We start from the raw sequence: 20,182 nt of genomic DNA, 5'->3' as shown, positions 1-20,182 counted from the left end.
TCACACAGCAGTTATCTCTCAACACACACACAATCCCAGATCGATTTTTCTCAACTCCATTTATGACTGAAGATTTCACTAAAATGACAGCTTTTTTTCCTGCTTCACACATCAACTCCTAACATCCACACAAACTCTCCCCTCTTGTCCCCAAACTGGTATCAGAGTCACTTAAACATTGTCAAAGATCACTCCTTAGGAACAATTTTATAGTGTCACGTAAACATGTGAGCTGCATTAACACTCACATGTGGACCACTGAGGGGGAAAAACAAAAACAACAAACTCCTGGCCCGCAACAGCGACCCTTTAAGGAACTTCGACAATTCTAAGCACTTTCCCGGAGGTTCCCCCACACTCTTGGGGCTGTAGGAAGATGCTGGCATTATGGATCCCATTTCCCGGCGGGGTAAACCGAGGCTTTCAGTGTAATGAGCTCACCGGGGCTGCCACAGCAGAGCTGTAGATGGAGCCCAGGATCTTTCCCAGTAGACTCTTCAGCACGAGGCGACTAAAAATGGGACCCACTTGAGAACGACCAGGGTGAATAAGAGCGTGTTGTTTTCTGTAGTTGGGGGGTGCGAGAGGGGGAGACTCACCCACTCGGCGCACCCGGTGGGGCCCCGGCCTCCCACGAGAAGGCCCCCGCTGCCCCCGCGCCCCCCGCGCCCCCCCCTCCGGGCCGACACCGCGGGGCGCGGGCCCGAGGATGCTGCGCGGCCGCACACCTGCTGCACCCGCGCCCCCGCCGCCCTCGCGGGGCGCCCACCCGGCTCCGCGCGCCCCAGCCGGCGGCCGCGCTAGGCCGGGACGGGAAGCCGCGGCGCCCCTGGCCGCGGGCTGCGCGGGGCTGCGCGGGGCTGCGCGGGGGACCGCGGGGCGCAGCGAGCCCGCCCTCGGCCCCGAGCCCCCTCCAAACGGCGTCACCTGTGCCGGGTCCCGGGGCGCCTGGCGCGCGGGCGGCGGTGCACGGGCCGGGAGAGCGACGGGCGCCGCCGAAGCCTGGTCCTGCGGCCAGAGCCCCCCGCGAGCTGCTCGGCGGGCGGGAGCAGCCCGAGACCACAGCTACCGCCGCGGCCGCCGCGCCCGCCCGGACTGCGGGCTCGGGTTTCCGCACGGCGGCTCCTTAAAGGGGCCGCGGCCGCCCGGGCTCCGGCTCGGCTCCCGCTCCCGCTCCGGCTCCCGCTCCGGCTCCCGCTCCGGCTCCCGCTCCGGCTCCGGCTCCGGCTCCGGCTCCGGCTCGTGGCGGCTGCGACCCGCGGCCAAGGTGGGCGGGGCCCGGGCCGGCTGCGGGGGCCGACCTCCGAGGGCAGCGCTCGGTCCCGGAGGCGCAGAGCCGGGAACGCCCGAGGCGAGCACGCCTCGCCGGGGACCGGGCGTGCGGTTCCCCCGCTTCCCACAGCGCGAGCCAGACTCGCAGGTGAGGACGGTCCGAGCCCTGTTCCGCAGCGGGCAGGACCTGGGCTCACCACGTAATGGAGACTCTTTTCAGATTAGGACTTTATATTATATTTATAAGCGAGAGGACAGGAGAAGGCCAGCTGCAGATTTTCCGTGCCACGTCTGACTTGGCCAGAGCCGAGTCCGCCCAGTTCTTGCTGGGGTTGCAGGTGCATCCCAGCTGGGTAGGGGGCGTGTGTGGAAGAGGCTCGTCCTCCCTCCGAGCCGCCTCCTCCCGAACCCCTGAAAACCACCCCAGAGAGTGCCCTAGCCCTCCCCCTACACCCAACACCTGGAGCCCCGCTGCTGTCCCGGCGAGGATGTAGAATCTCAATTTTTGGTGCTGGCAGAGAATTCCAAGTTGCCCAGCGTATAAAGTCTGCCGTTCAATAGCAGCTCTCTGACCTGCTATATACAGCCTCAAAAACCTTCAAATATTCTCGATCAACAGGATGGAATTTTTTGAATACAATAAAATAATGAAGAAGTATATTTGGGCTGTTAGAATTTGCGAAAAGTAATCATGAATACTTTTTTTGGAAAGAGAGGAGTTCTAATGTTAATTAATAAGCACTACTCTTAATCATGTAGGGAAGTTATCTGTAAGAAATGTCTATCAATACAGTTAATATGTTTTACCTAATATTTACATGCACACACATACACATTAGCTAAACTAATCTCACTGAGGCTCAATTTCCTCATCTATAAAATGGGGATAATTCATAGTTACCAATCTTGGCAAATGTACCTCTGACTGACCTAGAAAGGCAAAGCCGAAAAGAAAAGAAAAGAAAAGAAAAGAAAAGAAAAGAAAAGAAAAGAAAAGAAAAGAAAAAAGAAAAGAGAAAAAAAGAAAGAGAAAAAGGAAAGAAAAAGGAAAGGAAAGGAAAGAAAGGAAAAGAAAGAAAAGGAAAGAAAGAAAGAAAGAAAGAAAGAAAGAAAGAAAGAAAGAAAGAAAGAAAAAGAAAGACAAAGCCTGTTGTTCTACCCTATAGGGACAGCGGCCTACTGGCAATCAAGCAGGGTGGAAGATCCTGCAGCCCCCAGCCCATTTCTTCTTTTTCTACCCAAGACTCTCAGGAAGTACTAGGGCAATAGTGGCCTTTGACCACAACCTGTCCCATCATATTTGCTTCACACAGTCCTTGACAACTTGGGTTTGGCCCACATATGCTTTATGTATTCATGGGGCTATAAGCTCACTCTGTGGTTGGTTGTGTGTGTACATCTGTGGGGGCAGTGCTACATACACAGATTGCACCTGTCCTCTCCAGACTCTGCCTCTAGATACCTCCTCCAGACCCTCCCCTGTGTTTGTCTGCAGTGGCTGATAGTTGCTCTGTTTTTTTCTGATAAATGCACCATCATTATGTTTAATATGCATATTTCCTAACACCCAAAGCAGTAGCCAAAGCCAAGTAAACCCACAAAAATCCACTCTATACTCTATGTCCCACTATATTCCTTCTTGTTAGGCCTCTACAAATGCACCATCAAATCTGCAGGATTGTTGTGAGATTACACAGAGCATGTCAGTGAATACATCAAGGACAAGGCCTGAGACAAGGAAAGGAATTCAGTAAACATTAGCTGGATTTTGAAACTTTTAAACTAATCAAAACACAATGACCTTAGGAGGTAGAAAACTATATCAACTGCATATTTTTCATCAAAACTGTAATGCAGCTTGATTTCTTTAAAAATATTCATTTCATTATTCACATTTAAGTCTTAACTGTGTTTTACCAAAGCTCTCCTTCCAAGGACAGTTGCCCCAAAGTCTGTTATTTACTATCTTAAGTTTTTCTCCTTCTTAACTGTGAGGTATCAAAGCTGACCTGCACTTCTTAAACTTTTGGTCATTGAAATAGTTCAGAGAAATGAAATTATCTTTCCTTAAAAAGAAAAAAAAAATACAAAAATTCCTTTAAGGCAAATCCCCCCCCCAATTTTTTTTTCTGCATACACTCTAGACAAGAAATATGGTTTATTGTTTTTGTTACTAGGTAAAGAAATAGGGTTTATTTTATTTGTTACTCTCTAAGTAATGTATTCTTGTTACTGTGTGTGTGTCTTGTTTTTCTTTTTTAATTCCATGATTAACATACAGTATTATATTGGTTTCAGGTGAGCAACATAGTGCTTCAATAATTATATATTCTCATTGCTCATCATAGGTGTACTCTTAATCCCCCTCACCTATTTTACCCATCTTTACACACATATACATACACACACTATATCTCCTTTATCCATTCATCTATCCGACACCTAGGTTGCTTCCATACTTTGGCTATTGTAAATAATGTTGCGATAAACATAAGGGTGCATATATCCTTTCAAATTAGTGTTTTTGTACTCTGTGGGTAAATATCCAATAGTGCAATTACTAGATCATATGGTAATTCTATTTTTAATTTTTCGAGGCAACTCCATACTATTTTCCACAGTGGCTGCACCAGTCTTGCATTCTGACCAACAGTGCAAAAAGGTTCCTTTTTCTCCACATGCTTGCCAGTACTTGTTGTTTCTTGTGTTTTTGATATTAGCCATTCTGACAGGTGTGAGGCCATACCTCACTGTGGTTTTGATTTGCATTTCTCTGATAAGTGCTGTTGAGCATCTTTTCATGTGCCTCTTGGCCATTTTTATGTCTTCTGTGGAGAAATGTCTGTTCATATCTTCATCCCATTTTTTAATGGATTGGCTTTTTTTTGGTATTGATATGATTAAGTTCTTTATATATTTTGAACACTAACCCTTTATTGGGTATGTCATTTGCAAATATTTTCTCCCATTCAGTGGGTTGTCTTTTAGTTTTGTTGACTGTTTCCTTTGCTGTGCAGAGCTTTTTATTTTGATGTAGTCCCAGTAGTTTACTTTTGCTTTTGTTTTCCTTGCCTTAGGAGACATATCTAGAAAAATGTTGCTATGACTGATATCAGAGAAATCACAGCCTGTGTATTCTTCTAGGATTTTTATGGTTTCAGGTCTCACCTTTAGGTCTTTCATCCATTTTGAGCTTATATTTGTATAGTATAAGAAAATGGTCCAGTTTCATTCTTTTGCATGTAGCTGTGCAGTTTTCCCAATGCCATTTGTTGAAGATAAATTTTCCTGATGAATTTGTTTTAAAAAATTCCTAAACTACTAAATGGAGGCAATTGTTTAGAAAAAGACCAAACGCTGTTTCTTCCTAAAATAACAAGATAATTAAGGCAGAAGTATTTTGGAAGACTGCCTCAATTCTCCACCCTCTTGTTAGAGAAGATATAACCAAAATAATAGCAAGCATTTTGATCAGAAAGATTGATTTAGTTAAAAATGAATAACCCCACGCACTACTTTTTAAATTAGTATTGATAGTTTTCATGTATCAAAAATTTGTGAGTTTTTAAAGTATTTAAAAGTCCTTTCATTTGTTTTTCAGAATTTTTCAAGAAAAAAATATTTCAGGATATTACCAATGGTTATCTCTGGGTGGGTAAGATCCTTATGTCTTTTGTGGGGTTTTTGCTTATCTTATGTAACTTTTTCCTATAATATGTATGTATTGCTTTTGTGTGTATTTTTAATGAAAGTAATACATATAAGTGAATACTCAAATAGTTCATAAAGGCTTATAACAAAAACACTTGAGTCCCATCAGCCTCTTAACCAATTTCCTCCCACCAGTTCCACCCCATGCTCCACATAACCCTACCAGGTGTTCATTTCCTAAACAATATGCTTATATCAATGTTTCCTGACTTCCATTTTTAGACATTATTTATTGACTTCTTGTCATGGAATTTTGAGGATCTAGCTCTTTTATGCATACCACCACCACCACCACTTTGCCCTTACGCTTCTCACACAGCTATGTCACAACTTTTATTCAAATCAATAATTTGTGTTTTGATCATTCTGTCAACATAAATACAGTACACTACTGAATCTAGTAAGCTGCCATAATGGTGCTTCTCTTGAAAATCTCCTGGTCTCCCTGGAGTTAATAATTGCTTTTCTTTTTCACTTATTTTTAATGTATCTGACCCAAATTTTATCCAGATGCTTCAACATATCAAACACCCATCAATAATATCTTCAATGCTCAAACATTGGAAGTTCACACTCTTATTTTGCTGAAGCACAGATTTCAGTAGTTGGAGAATGTGTATAGAAGATAAACTATTTTAGCGTGCTTGCATGTCTGAAAATATCTGTATCCTAATTCTCATCCACGATTGATAATTTGGATAAGATAAAGGTCATTTTTCCTCAGCATTTTAAAAGCACTGTCCCACTGTCTTTTACTTCTAGTGTTGCCACTGAAATAAATGCCTAATGTCTTTCTGGTTCCCCTTCTTCTGTATGTAGCCAGTTGTTCTTTCTAGAATCTTCCTATTATCTTTATAATCTGAAATTTCACAATGTGCCTTTTGCTTTAGAACGGGCCTTTTTTCTTTGATTGTGCTAGACCTCCAGGGGTGCTTTCAATCTTACCTGCAGATTTTTTTTTTATTATTATTTCTTTGCTAATTTCCTCCTCATTTTCTATGTTCTTTGTGAACTCTATTCAGCAGGAGGTTGGGACTTTTATTATTCTCTAGATTTATTGTGCTTTTATCCCACTGATTATCTCTACAGCTTTCTTTTCTTTTCCTTTTTTATTTAAGTAGGCTCCACACTCAGCATGGAGCCCAATGCGGGCCTGAATGAATTCATAACCCTGAGATTAAGACCTGAGCTGAGGGCAGCCTGGGTGGCTCAGAGGTTTAGCGTGCCTTCAGCACGGGGCGAGATCCTGGAGACCTGGGATGGAGTCCCACGTCAGGCTCCCTGCATGGAGCCTGCTTCTCCCTCTGCCTGTGTCTCTGCCTCTGTGTGTGTATGTGTCGCTCATGAATAAATAAATAAAATCTTAAAAAAAAAAAAAGACCTGAGCTGATATCAAGAGTCAGATGCTTAACCAACTAAGCCACCCAAGCACCCCATCTTTTCTATTATCTATTGTCTAAGGCAGAGGTTCTCAATTGGGGCAAGGATGGGAGGTGTTGATTCTCCCCCCCCCCCCGCCTCCCCCTAGCCATTTGGCAATGTCTGCTGATGCTTTTGGTTGTCATCACAGGGAAATGAGGCATGCATGGACACCTAGTGAGTAGAGGCCAGGGAGGCTGCACAGCCTTCCCACATTTAGGAATTTCCAATCCCAAATGTCAGTCACACCAAGATTCAGAAATCCTGGACCAGGAGAATTACTTATCTTTATCTTCCAACCTTCTACTGAAGTTTCTATTTCAAACATCCTTTTTGGCACAGGATGGCAGCATGCAGTGGTTTAGGCTAGGGGAAAAAAATGCAGAGGCAGTGCCCATAGCAAAGTGATGAGGCTACAACAGACCAGTGACAAAGGGGTGTGATCACTGATGATAACTGTTTCTTTCTCACAGATTGTCTAAAGCCACAGGGAAAATGGTGGAAAACTCACCATCGCCATTGCCAGAAAGAGCTATTTATGGCTTTGTTCTTTTCTTAAGCTCCCAATTTGGCTTCATACTATATCTTGTGTGGGCTTTTATTCCTGAACCTTGGCTAAACTCCTTAGGCTTAACCTACTGGCCTCAAAAATATTGGGCGGTTGCATTGCCCATCTACCTCCTCATTACTATAGTAATCGGTTATGTACTCTTATTTGGAATAAGAATGATGAGTACCTCTCCACTTAACTCCATTCATATAATCATAGGTAACTATGCTAAAAATCAACGGCAGAATAAATATCAAGAGGCCATCCCAGTATTAAGGGGTAATCCTATTAGTGAAGTGAGCCACATGTTATTTCTTGCAGCCAAAGAACTTTATGCCAAAAACTAAATTGTATGTAGACTAATACCAAACACTTATTGTAAGTTTTTGATGTAATAATCTTTTTTTTTTTTTTTTTTTTTTTAAATATTTTATTTATTCATAAGATACACAGAGAGAGGGAGAGAGAGGCAGAGACACAGGCAGAGGGAGAAGCAGGCTCCATGCACCGGGAGCCCGACGTGGGATTCGATCCCGGGTCTCCAGGATCGCGCCCTGGGCCAAAGGCAGGCGCCAAACCGCTGCGCCACCCAGGGATCCCTTGATGTAATAATCTTGAACATAATACTTTATCTCTTATTAGCAACTGATATCGAAATATAAAAAAGCTGAACTTCTCTTAAATTCCATTAATCTTATAAATGTTCCCAAATACTAGTTATTAATGGACAGAATAAATAAAATACTGCATTACCATAAAAAAAATCTTTCTTTCCCAGTCTCTGATCAGCCCTTCTATTACAGGAACTCTCCATCAAAAGATAAACACCATTCTCCAGAAAAGAAACTTCATATTTCACAGAGGGATTGTGTTAGTGGTAGTATGGTCAGTATGACATGCATGAATGCACAATGCTGTATGAGAGGCAAGAAGGGACCCAGTGGTGTCCAAGAGCCTTATAAACAACTTTCAGGCAACTCTCCTTCAGGCTTGCACCTCACTCCTGCCTTCCCCGGTAAGTGCCAAGGCTCCTCAAAGCACTTTTGATTAGCCCCTGTTCCACTCTGTCAAGTCAGTTATCTCCATCAGCCAACTTCTGGTTTCCATAATTTATTGAAAAGTCTGATCTACTGTAGACTTTTCTCTTTTCTTTTTCCTTGTGGATTCTATCTTGTAAACTCCTTTCTACACTATCATCACTATGTACACTACGAGTACCACTTTGCAAGGAATAAGGATAAACAAAATAAAATTAAAATAGCAGAAAGAGATCCAGAACAGAGAGAAAAGGAAAAACATGAATCTATTTTTCTTAATTTCTAACTTGTTTTTTTAATTGTGCCAAAATGTTTTCATGAATTTTTAAAAACTTTTACAGATACTGAAATCGATATTACCAATCAGTAGTTTATGTTCATAACATTTTTTGTTCTATAATCTTATTTATTTCTTTCTTTTTTCTTTTTTCTTGAAGCATAGTTGACACACAATGTTACATTAGTTTCAGATGTACAACATAGTAACTCAACAACTTTATACATTATGCTATGCCCTTCATAAGTGTAGTTACCATCTGTCACCATACAACACTATTACAATATCATTGATGATATTTCCTATGTCGTACTTTTCATTACCATGACTTATTTACTCCATAACCGGAAACTTGTATCTCCCATTCCCCTTCACGTATTTTGCCTCACCTCTGGCAACCATCAGTTTGGTCTCTGTGTTGATGGATCTGGTTTGCTTTGTTTGTTTAGTTGGTTTTTTAGGTTTCACATATAAGTGAAATCATATGGTATTTGTCTTTCCCTGTCTGAATTATTTCACTAAGCATAATGCCCTCTAGGTCCATCCATGTTGTCATAGATGGCAAAAATCTCATTCTTTTTTATGACTAAGTAATATTCCACATCTTCTTTATTCATTTATCAATGGACACTTAGGTTGCTTCCATATTTTGGGTATTGTAAATAATGCTGCAATAATATATTCATAACTTTAAGATCAGTTTGTTGAATATCCTCCCAGAGTTTTCCAAGCATACATGTATATACTCTGATTTTTTTAAACAACAAAAAGGACTAAAATATACACATTATTTTGTAATTGCTCAGACTATTCCATTCAATGGATGCACCATGATGTATTTTACCAAACCTTTACTGCTAAACATTCATGGACCTTATTGTGGGCCAAATTGCCAGTTTTCCAGGTAGAGCAAAGTAGTAATTAATGTCTGACTAGCAATTAATTCTAAGATTCAAAGCTAGTTTAGATTGAATGGGGAAACACTGGAGGGTTCTTGTTCAGGTCAAGAAAGGAACAAGGGGATACCCACTCTCCCACTGCTAATACAGTGATACTTGCAGTAGCAGTCAAGGGAACTAATGAAGGAGAGAAAGTAAAAAAACTGCTGGGGAAAAAAGATTATACAGTTGTCATTATTTGTGGATTATATGATTATATACTTAGGAAACCCAAGAAAATCAACTGAGAAAATAAACAACAGAAAATTAAGTATGGAAGCTGGATACAAAATTAATTTATAAAAATCTGTGACATTTATGCATATATATACATATATGTATATATAAATACATATGTATATACATGTGTTGTACATACACAATATCCTCTTAACAAATAAAAGAAAAGATTCCATTTACAATTGAAGCAAAAAATGTAAAAGGCCTAGGAATAAATTTTATAAGGAATATGAAAAGCTTATATGAAGAAAACTTTAAAACGTTCTTGCAGGATCCAAAAGTAGACCTGAATAAATGAAAAGATGGACTATGTTTTGAGATTGGAAAAGTCAATGTATATCAATTTTCCCTTTTAATTTTTAAATTTTAATTTTTAAATTTATTGCAATCTCAATGAAAATACCAAGAGGCTATTTTCTGGAATAGGGCAAGCTGATTCTAAAGCTTGTATGAAAAAAGTAAACAAACAAAAATAGCCAGAAAAACTCTTTCAAAAAGGAAAAATAGCTTTCTATATATTTTTAAAAAATAAAATTATAGAACCTCAATAATGAAACACCCTGGGATTACTATAGGAATAGACTAATGGAATTGATTAGAAAACCCAGAAATAGACCCAAATAAGTGGCATCTCAAATCAGTGAGATAAGATGGGACTTTTTAATAAATGTGTATCATCTGGAAAAAATTAAGTTAAATCTCTATCTCATATTGTATGAGATAAATTCCAAATGGGGCAAATATTTAAAGTATGAACACTCAAATATATTACAAGAAAATATGAAAAAAAAATAAATAAAAATTAAAAAAAAGAAAATATGGGTGAATTCTCTTCTTATTTTGGAATGGAAAAATCTAACTATGATTCAAAATCTAGAAGCCACAAAATATTAATAAATCTAATTAAGAATTAAAAAAAACACTATGAGGTAAAAAATAATAATAATAACAGACACAGAGTCAAAACACAAATTACAAACCAGGAGGGGATCCCTGGGTGGCTCAGCGGCTTAGCGCCTGCCTTTGGCCCAAGGCGTGATCCTGGAGACCCAGGATCAAGTCCTATGTTGGGCTCCCTGCAGGGAGCCTGCTTCTCCCTCTGCCTGTGTCTCTACCTCTCTCTCTCTCTCTCTCTCTCTCTCTCTGTGTCTCCCATGAATAAATAAATAAAATCTTTAAAACAAACAAACCAATAAAAAAGATGTGGTGCTCAAGTCACAGGTAAAAGGCTAATCTCCTTAATAAATAACAAGCTCCTAGAATGTGAGGAAAGAAAGACCAGTCACTCAAGTGAAAGATAATGGGCATTAACAAACAAGTGACAGAAAAAGAAACATAAAAATGACCTATACACATTATAAATGGCCCTCATTCATATAGAATATGCTAATTAAGATTAACCAACCCAGAAATAGATTGTAACTCTATTTTCACATTACTCTGCCTTTGGAGCATTTACTTTTTACTACATTTTCTTCAGACTGGCACTATCTATCATTGTTTTTGGAAATTTATGAAGCTGTATCTTTTTTAAGTTCTAGATCCCAAACAGTAAAGTATTATTGCTTATAGACATATTAGAGTTTATGCTTAATGTTTCAAAACATGAAAAACCCATGTATCATATGATAAAAATCAGAATATAATTCCCTCTATTGCTATGAATAAATGATTTTTTAAAAAAATAAAGTTGATAGTTGAATTAGTCATGTCATTTTCATAGACCTTATAGCAAAATGCAATTTTTGAATTTAGAAATATTCCTTAGTAAAAAACATCTCTTGCCCCACCCATCCTCTGATAAACATACTCAACTCCAAATTTCTGTAGTGCTGTAAATCTACTACTTTGCTGGTCATATGTCCACATGCACCATTTATATGATCTATCCTTTTTTTTTTTTTAAATATAACTAAAAAGAAAAAAAACAAGAGAAATTTTCATGACAGTATTTTTAAAATATATATTTCTCTTCCATGTCCCAATCAAATTGATCTCTTAATGTCATTATGACGCTTGTTCATTCAGTATAGTATTACTATAATCAACCCACTCCTGTACATCTAAATGATGTTCATCACTAACTTAAGTTCCTACTTTTAGACACTCTCTATATACAAAGTTAAAGGATCAAGAAAATATATATGCTGCATTCAGATCTCCCACTTAATCCTGAGGTCTGTATTCTTTGCATTTTGGTAAAAAGAAAAACACACACACACATTTTTGCCCTCCAACAAGGAAGTCTTGAAAAATTACCATCTCTTTTCAAAATACTTTTGTTATACTTTGCAATATACTAAGAATTTTTTTTAATTTTAAAAAGAAGGCAGTCTAGTTTTAATAAAAAGAAATCATCTTATGAGAATGTATTTTCCACAAGGAAAGGTATGGTTCTTGTCGCAGATTTTAAAATTCTCATTGGTAGAAAATAAAAGGTAAAAAATAATGTTTGAACGACTGTTACAATTAAATGTCTTCAAACTTTGTCAAATATGTTTCACATGTGGGTATCCCAAAATGCTAACATAATGTTTAATAACCAAAAAGTAGGAAGAAATGGATTGTGGGGTAAGGAAAATGTTAACTATTAGTACTAATTATACATAACGTATCAGAAACTATAATATCAATAATGAAAAGACCATCAGGATATTGAACTTAATCACTGAATTCTTCTCCTAAAATATAAATCAAGTATTTCACAAAAATAATATGTATACCAAACTGAAATGAAATGGCCAAAATTTTTTAGCACAAAAATTATCGTTTGATGTGAATAGGAAACTTGCTTTTCTCCTAAATATTTAGTTGTGAGCTGAAGTCTTCAGAATTTGGACCTTTGGCCATAACCAGTTTGCAGACACACTACTACTTGGAGAGGCTCTCAATCTCTCTGCAAGGCTACATGACCCACAAACAACTGTGTCACCTCTGACTCCCTTCCTGCCCCACAAAAGAAGCATTCATGGTCTGAATCAGAGCAACCATCACCAAACTGGTCTCCTATGCTCCAGCCTTACTCCTACAACTTCTAATTTATCTTTATTGCTATCATGAGTAAGAAAATAATATTTTTCATATTTAGAAATAAATATGACTACATATTCATCCGAAGTCCAGCAGAGTTCTGGACAGCACTTCACTATCAAAGCCCATCACCAAAGGGAAAGGCAGCATATGTTCCATCAGAGTCCAGAGCACAACGGAGAGTCTCACAGCTGTGTTCTGGGGGTTCAATCACTAAAGTTACCTGGATTTTACGTTGCCTAAAGACAAAGTTTCTGTCTCATGCATCTTTGCACCTTACACTGCTCCCTGCAAAGGTTAAGTGCTCTGCATGTATTCTCTCCTCACATGTCTTCCCCTACTCTTCTCAGCTTGCCAAGGAATTCTTACAGGAATTCAAAGCTCTACAGCTCAGGGAGAGTCTGAACTGATAATCTATATCTACAAAGGAAAAGAGCAAAAGAATGACATATTTCCCCTCATTTTTTATCCTGAGCGATTACCCACAGGTAATAAAAGGCAATCAAGTGATTTAAAGAACTTTAAATCGCCTTTCCTTTTAAAAGCTCCAACAGGGGAACTGACCTCTGGTTTGCAAAGGGAGTCCTGGACCAGGTGGCATTTTAAAAATGATCAGGACTTGGCTTTTAACACAATTTTATGCACACATATTCTGCTAGTACAGAAAGGGAAAGTAGTCCCCCCACCCGATATATCAAGGTAGAAGTGAAAGGAATTTAACTTCGATTCACTGTCTTAATCCAAATTATCAATTCTTTCAACAAAGACTGCACATTTAAGAGCATCACGGGAGATTTTTAAAACAATTGAGTAGGGATCCCTGGGTGGCGCAGCGGTTTGGCGCCTGCCTTTGGCCCGGGGCGCGATCCTGGAGACCCAGGATCGAATCCCACATTGGGCTCCCCGTGCATGGAGCCTGCTTCTCCCTCTGCCTATGTCTCTGCGCCTCTCTCTCTCTCTCTCTCTCTCTCTCTGTGACTATCATAAATAAATAAAAATTAAAAAAAAAACAATTGAGTAGATTCTGATTGCTCGTTATACAAGAAATTCTTGAGAAATAAGTAACTATAACCAACAGTTAAAAACACTAACTGTTTACATTCAATATTTGCTATATTAATTTGAAAGGCAGAGGGGACAAATAGAGCTAAAGTTCAAAACCACTTGTCTCCTAAACAATGTAGATGTGGTTTTTGGTTTTTGGGTTTTTGTTGTTGTCGTTTTGGTAGATCTGCCCTTCTTTAGTGTGTAATGACCATTACAACAAGAGAAACTAATCATTCTTTGAATTTGGATGTCAATATAAAATTACAAAGCGTTAACTCACTGACATCCCTGTCATCACTTCATCACCCTGAACCCAGAACTCAGCCCTTCCACTAGTTTCCAGAGAAAAAATTATCTCTGAGAAGTTCATGGTTTTTCCCCCAATTTATATACAATTAAGGAGTTCCTGGGGAGTTGAATGGCTTCCCACCAGTTCTGTGTTCTCTCTCTTCCCTACATGGGAATCGAAGGACTATCTTCTCTTGCTTAAACTCCTTGGAGTTTCACTGCTTGCCTAAAGTAGCACTTCCAAAGGCAACCCTGTCCCTAAAATAAGCCCTAGGAAACATTCTTCAACTTGATTCCCCTCCTTTGCTCTCCTTTCTCAATAAGCTCTTGCATTCTCCTAGACCTTGACTTCTTCATCTCCAAGTTGATGAGTCCTTGCACCCAATAACACATGGGCTTTTCTGCTTAATTCTGAGGTCTAAAGTCTGCAGTTGACTTTGCTCAGTTCATTTCTACCCACTCAAGGCAATAGCCTCACCCAATATGGACCCTATCTCAGCCTTGACTTATCTCTGTCCTCTCTATTCTCCAATCATTGGCATGTATCTAATATCAGCTCAACTTACACGATACCTGTCTTACACTTCCTTTCTTGAGCTCCAGATTTTTAATCCCAATATCATACCAGGTGTTCCAGGTTCTACAAATGCAGTAAAATTATCCCCTTTCTCCTCTCCATACTTTTTTCTCACTTTTCTCAGTTTATGGAGTAATTTGTGCCTCTAATCACCAAATCCAAGAAACCTCAATGTTCCTAAATTCTCCCCACTGCTTAGTCCTCTGCATCCAAGTAGACACCAAATTCTCTCAATTCTACTTGCTAAAGATCTTCCATATATTTACCTTCTCTACCCTTCCTCTTTCACTCTCCAATTTTAGGCCTATATACCTTCCCAGAGAATCTCTGACATCTTTCTGACATTTTCTTTCTTCAAGCTTTTGTATACCAGGACAATAACTTCTCTTCCCATGTTCTCCTAATGCTTACTACCACATGTTTCACACACAATAGACCCTGAATAAATATTCATAAGTTAGGGAAAAGATTCAAATCCTTGTAATCTCACATCTTTCCTTTTCTTGGCATTCAAAGATTGCCTCTATCTCTCCAACCTCATGCTTCTTCAGGATTCTTCTAACTTGCTGTTGATTATCTTCTTATTCTTTCGCTTTCAGTCAAAGCTTTCTATTACTCTTTATTGCCTATCAAATAAATGAATGGCATGGAGGTCCTCCATTCTGGCTAAAAGCTACCTTTCCAATCTCATGGTTCATATTCTCCCTCTCACATTCTTTACTCAGTCTAGCCCAATCCAGCCACTAGCCATTCCCAAAACATGCTGTGCATTTTCCTGACTCCTTGCTTTTGTTCATGCCTCTTCCAAAACAGAGATTGTCTTTCCTTGGGACACTTGGGAGGCTCAGTCAGTTAAGCGGCTGCCTTCGGCTCAGGTCATGATCCTGGAGTACAGAGATGGAACCTCGCAACAGGCTCCCTGCTCAGCGAGGCATATGCTCCCTCTGCCTTTCACCCCACTCCTACTCTCTCTCAAATAAATAAAGACCTCTAAAAAAAAAAGTCTTACTTTCTCCTCTTTCTCTGTCAAAAGCATTCCTAATTTTAAGACCCAAACTGAATGTCACTTTCTCCATAAAACTTACAGATTCCTCCAGACAGAATTTCTCTCTTCCTCTTCTCTCCTTCTTTGAAACTTAGTTTACAATTTTGCTTTGTACAAGTATTTTAGTTCTTCTACTAAAAAAGTTGTTCAAAGCAGTGTTTTTCAGACTACCTGAAACAGAATAACTGGAGTCTAGTTTAAAAAGAGAAGCAAAATAAAAAACCCTACAGAACTAGTTTCAGGAGGTAGAACTGCAATCTGAAGAACGCTGCAATCTGAAAACCAGCACCCCCTTACGGTGCACAACAAAGCCGGAGACCTTGGAGTTGCAGAATGGGCCTTGAAGTCGGTAAGCCTCGGAGTTGCATTCCAGTTATGTCTCTGTTAAAAGATAATTCTCAGAAAAAGCTAATAGAACCATAATTCTGATACAGATAGAAAAGGAAAAAAAAAAGTCAGAGATTTTACTTAACTCATTCAATGAGGTAACCAGACAGGTGTCATAACCTGTTCAAAAGAGAATCTGAAACACATTCATACAGGGTTGTAAAATGGCTCAAATATGACGAAAGGCTACCAAAAGATAATCTGAAAGGATGTGCAATAGCTCAAAGACAATGAAAGACAAGAATCTGATGACCTAGAAGATGTCCTTTAGGCAATGCAGAGTTTTCTACTGACACAGTTTTTTTCTATACCTCTTCCTAGCCATATGACTTTGAGTATGTTACTTTTCTGACTTCATTTACTTTTCCTATAAAATAAGATTTCATAATTAAAAACATTTTTATTTATTTATTTTTTAATTTTTATTTATTTATGATAGTCACACAGGGAGAGAGAGGCAGAGACACAGGCAGAGGGAGAAGCAGGCTCCATGCACCGGGAGCCCGACGTGGGACTCGATCCCGGGTCTCCAGGATCGCGCCCTCGGCCTAAGGCAGGCGCCAAACCGCTGCGCCACCCAGGGATCCCTTAAAAAAAATTTTAATGGTAATAATGCTTACCTAATATTGCTCTTGTGAGAATTAAATGAGCTAAGGAGCACCAGGCACTCAAGATGAGCACGTAATACTCGACAAACATTGCATAGTGGTACTAGTACCAGTGGCAGAAGTTCCTTGAGACCTTCTCTTGTTTCCTAATGAATGTGTTCATTCAATCAATCAACCAATGTGCATAAAATACCTAATCATGCTAAGGTTGGGTGGATAATAAAATAGTCCTTGTCATCAGGGATTCCAGGCTAGCCAAGGAAATGAGAACCGAGGCCAATAATTACATGGGATATAATAAGTGAAAATAAAGGTATGTGAGCACCACTGACAACATGACTAACCATGTGTGGAGTGTACAGGATGCTTACAGAGAAGCATTATCAAGGGGAACTTGAGCTGAATCTTGAAGGTTGAACAGGAAATCACTAAGCACAGTGTGCTAACAATTATTGTACTAGATCATTACGTATGTTAACCTTATTTAAATCACACAAGAGCCATACAATACAAGCTCACTCTAATTGAGTACTTACTATGTGTCAGGTACTATTTTAAATAACCATCATTATCTTATTTTATGGAGAAAAAAATCCTGAGGCTTAGAGAAATCAAGTAACCTTTCCAAGATGATACAGCCAATGAGGGGCAAAGCCACAATTCATCCCAAATAACCTCTTCCCAAACTGCAGGAAATATTACTTCAATTTACTAATAGAAGAATCAAAACCTAGAAAGATGATGAATGAGTTCTCCCAGAGAAACTGATGGAAATTTTGTCCCTGGTTTTATCAGTCAGGCAAATGGGAAGGAATAATATTTCAGAAAGAGGGAGAACAGACAAAACCCTGGAAGCATGGAGGTTAGCATGGCTGCAGGAACCAGAAATGTTTGGAACTCAATATGCATTTATGGAAACAGCAATCAAAGATAAAGCCACTGGGGGCATCTGGGTGGCTCAGTCAGTTAAGCATCTGCCTTTGGCTCAGATCATGATCTCAGGGTCCTGGGTTGGAGCCCTGAGTGCGGCTCCCTGCTCAGTGGGGAGTCTGCTTCTCCCTCTCCCTCTCCCTCTGCTGCTTCCCCTGCTTGTACTCTCTTGCTCTTGCTATCTCTCTCAAATAAATAATTTTTTTTTTTAAAAAAAGATAAAATCACTAAAGTAGGAAGGGACTGTGTGAGAGAAATTACACCATACTAACTATTGCAGACTCTGCTCAGGAAGATATGAAACTATCACAGATTTTAAGCAAGAGAATGAGATCAAAGGTTTGGCAACTGGAATTTAGTATTATTGAGACCAGTATTATTAATATCAAGAGTTTTGAACTCCAACAGCCTGCCATTTATCATGACCTCAGGAAAGAGAATCTCTTTGAGCCAGAGTCTCCTCATCTGTAAAATGAATAATAGGGCCACCACGAAGTTTAAATGAAAGAAGGTAGGTAAGTACCTGCTAATGTACTTCCAATCTAATTGGCATTTGATAAATGGTGGTTGTAATATTAACAGTTGTTTATTGTGACTTTTGCTGTGATGCAAATACATTGAGACCTAGTTTAGGTCTTTTTGAAGGAAGAACATGTTAAATAAATACTCTTTTACTAAAGTTGTTTGATTTGTTCAGTCGGAGTAGATTGATCTGTTCAGACAGAGTAGATTGTTCTAAATAGCAAAGTCCCAGGAACACAAAAAGAAGATTTCAGGAATGGCATGAAGTTTATCAAACAGTTCTTGTGTCCCTACCATGTGTGTCTAACATTGTATTAAGTGGTACATATCTAACAAGAATTAAGATACAGTCTCTTTTCACAAGGAGTCAACAGTCTACAATAGAATTATTTTGGTTGATTTCCTTATCCCAACCTGGCTTCCTCTCTTATTTACAACTTCACCCTCCCCTAAGGTCTGATATTTACATTACTCTCATGGAAATGACCTTTGTTTCCCTACTTGGTTACCTGCCCTCCTCTCCCACCTTGGACTACTTTCTTTCCTGGCTACTCCAGTTGGCCATGTCAGATTACACCTGTTTGATCCAAATCTGTTCCCAGTACCCTGGTTCTAAGACATCTTGCTCCTATAGTGAAGTTAAACCAATTTTCTCAATAGCTGGTAGAATTCTTTTCAGAAGAAAACAACTTCATGAGTCATTGTGAGCAGTATGACTGAGGAATGAGGTTAGCAGGAGACAGGATCATAAGAGACAAAATGTTCTACTTCAGAAATTCACCTGGGGGTAATGGAAGAAGTAGTTAGAAGAGAGAAGAGAAAGAGAAAAGAGATGGAAGACATAGGAACTTCATATAACACCTAAAACTTTTTTAAATATACAATGCTCTTACTTGCATTTCTTTGACTCCCTCATGTCTTCCAAATCTTTAGTAAGCCTTCTATAATCCCTAGGCCCCCACGCCTCCCCACAAACATATGCCTTGTGAGTAGGTTGGCGGGGAGGGGTAAGTGAAGAAATCATGGGGCCAAGTGCCACACTTGAAGACAAAAGGAACAGCATGGAGACAGCACACGCAAAAACGATGACACAGGGCATAACTGAACCCATCAGTAGGAGCAGGGCCCAAGGTAATGTTAAAATCATAGACATCTGGGAAATTGGCAAAACTTATCAGCAGGTACCTTTATTTAAAAGTTGTATAATTGGGGCTTGAACCAACTTAACTAGTTAAAAAGCAAAACAGATGATCTCAGCTGATATCTGGGTCATGATTTCTTCAGTCATTGATAATTTGGCACCAATTCCACTGGTCTGCCTTTCCAACATTCCTACTGCCTTCCTCAAAGGTGGTCACTGTTGTCTTACTCAGTTACTGCAACCATCTCCCTGGGACCAGCAAACGTTTTCTTCCTCTTGCTCTCTTTAAAACTGTACTTATTATTATTTATTTATTTATTTATTTATGATAACACAAGCTGGGGGGGGGGTGCAGAGGAAGAGAATCTCAAGCAGGCTCCACACTCAGCTCAGACCCCAACGGAGGCTCAATCCCACGACCCCAAGATCATGACCTCAGGCGAAATCAAAAGTGGGACACTTCACTGAGGAGCCACCCAGGCACCCCAGCAGACATTTTCTTAAAGGGTCAGAGAGTCAGTTATGCCACTCTGCACTTAAGGCCTGGAAGCAGCCACAGACAATATGTAAATGCATGGATTTGGCTGTGTTCCAATAGAACTGTTTTACAAAATCAGGTAGTAGACTTTCTGTCCTGCTCCTTCTGTTCCCAATATTATACTCTTTCAAAATGTCACTCTTCTGTATAAACATGTGATTGTCTTCCCATTAACCTCGGAATAAAATTCCAAATTCCCTAACTTAAATTTTATACCATTATCTCCTCTCCAGCTTTTGGCTTCAAACTCAATTTTCAGCACTATTGAACTGCTTTAAATTCCCCAGGTTCCTGGTTCTCTCTTCTTTCTATGCATTCGCATATGTTGCTCTTTGGCCTGGAATCTTGTTCTCTTCCCCCCCACTCCCCTTATTAGTAGATTCCTACTCATCTAAAGTTCAAGTTTCACATTAAGTCTAACTTCTTCCAGGAAGATTTTCCAATCCCTAAATTCTCACAAAGAGTTGAGGTTGCTGATTTAATTGCCTGAATCTGCTGTTGGTTTGAAGTTCTGTGAGGACAGGAAACTGGTCTGCCACTTATCATTGTATTCCAAGGTGCTCAATAAATAACTGGATTCTTAACTGATAAGGAAAGAAAAGACAAGAAGCAAGCTAAAGATGCA

General features: G+C 39.6%; 2 protein-coding genes across 6 annotated transcripts in view; one reads left to right on the top strand and one right to left on the bottom strand.

Annotated features, from left to right (window-relative positions):
* The window catches only part of TLCD4 (TLC domain containing 4), a 103,222-nt gene that overhangs the window by 68,115 nt on the left and 14,925 nt on the right, over nt 1–20,182 (bottom strand). The window contains exon 1 of one of the 5 annotated variants that reach the window (XM_055341407.1): nt 1,470–1,557. The exons of 1 other annotated variant lie outside the window; for it this stretch is intronic. The gene's annotated coding sequence lies outside the window, so the exon portion shown is untranslated. Of the gene's footprint in view, nt 1–441; nt 542–927; nt 1,390–1,469; nt 1,558–20,182 lie in introns of those variants that run through there. 3 more of the 5 variants (XM_055341405.1, XM_055341403.1, XM_055341406.1) reach the window with 3 other exon arrangements.
* On the top strand, nt 6,868–7,299 carry LOC129520297 (phosphatidylinositol N-acetylglucosaminyltransferase subunit P-like). The gene has a single exon (XM_055341409.1). The coding sequence runs from the start codon at nt 6,898–6,900 to the stop codon at nt 7,297–7,299; it is 402 nt and encodes a 133-aa protein (XP_055197384.1). The 5' UTR covers nt 6,868–6,897.

This window comes from Nyctereutes procyonoides, unplaced genomic scaffold (assembly GCF_905146905.1).
Source record: "Nyctereutes procyonoides isolate TBG_1078 unplaced genomic scaffold, NYPRO_anot_genome, whole genome shotgun sequence".
Lineage (NCBI taxonomy): Eukaryota > Metazoa > Chordata > Mammalia > Carnivora > Canidae > Nyctereutes > Nyctereutes procyonoides.
This window is presented reverse-complemented; position numbering and strand designations above follow the sequence as displayed.